The sequence below is a fragment of the Pterocles gutturalis genome, unplaced genomic scaffold, assembly GCF_000699245.1.
Source record: "Pterocles gutturalis isolate BGI_N339 unplaced genomic scaffold, ASM69924v1 scaffold47260, whole genome shotgun sequence".
Lineage (NCBI taxonomy): Eukaryota > Metazoa > Chordata > Aves > Pterocliformes > Pteroclidae > Pterocles > Pterocles gutturalis.
Genome location: NW_010145082.1, coordinates 7,410 through 8,061, shown reverse-complemented (window position 1 = coordinate 8,061; position 652 = coordinate 7,410). Strand labels below are relative to the sequence as shown.

Here is a 652-nt window from a genome sequence, read left to right as displayed (position 1 = left end):
TGCTGAACGCAGACCTGTGCGTACACAGCTTGCCTTCAGCCTGGCCCACTTCCTTCTCAATTTCTTCTGAGTACCCATCCTTGGGCATCTGCCTCTTCTTTGTGATACTGACATAGGGCTCTTCAACTCTGCCAGCACGGAAGTAAATGTAAAAGACTTCCACGCACCTACAAGCAAATCAGTAAACAGAGTAACAGGAAAAAATGAAAGAAAAACATAGGTCTTCCCACTCCTTAGTATTATAAGCCATCACATACTAAGTTGTTTGTTCACAGAGCAAAGCCTGTACATTTTCTCCTCTTGGTAAATTTGGAATATGACAGATTTCACTCTTTAAAATATGAACTACATGCAACTAGAGGGCAAGAATCTGGCAGTGCCCTTTGGGCTGCCTGTAGTACTCAGACACAGGAGGTGGTTTAGTTGTTTCCTATGAGCTGCCCTTGCTCTCTCCTGTCCTGTTAAAGTCCTTAAACTACTCATCCACTACAATGTTCACAGGCTCTCAACCCAGACCCAAGTTGGAAGTGTTTCTTCAGATTCTCATGTCTTTCTCATGGTATCATCTGTACATCTGTGACATGGCATTAAAGCCGTTTCTCATATCTTTGCCTTAAACAAACAATCTCAAGACATTGGAGAGAAGCTCAGG

The 652-nt window shown here is 43.1% G+C and overlaps 1 protein-coding gene across 1 annotated transcript in view; it reads right to left on the bottom strand.

The window, feature by feature from the left end:
* The window catches only part of XK (X-linked Kx blood group), a gene marked incomplete at its 5' end in the record, with an annotated part of 7,132 nt that extends 6,965 nt beyond the window's left edge, over positions 1-167 (bottom strand). The window contains 1 exon segment of the mRNA XM_010085275.1: positions 2-167. Coding sequence (XP_010083577.1) covers positions 2-167 — 166 coding nt within the window.
* Positions 168-652: the final 485 nt, after the last annotated feature.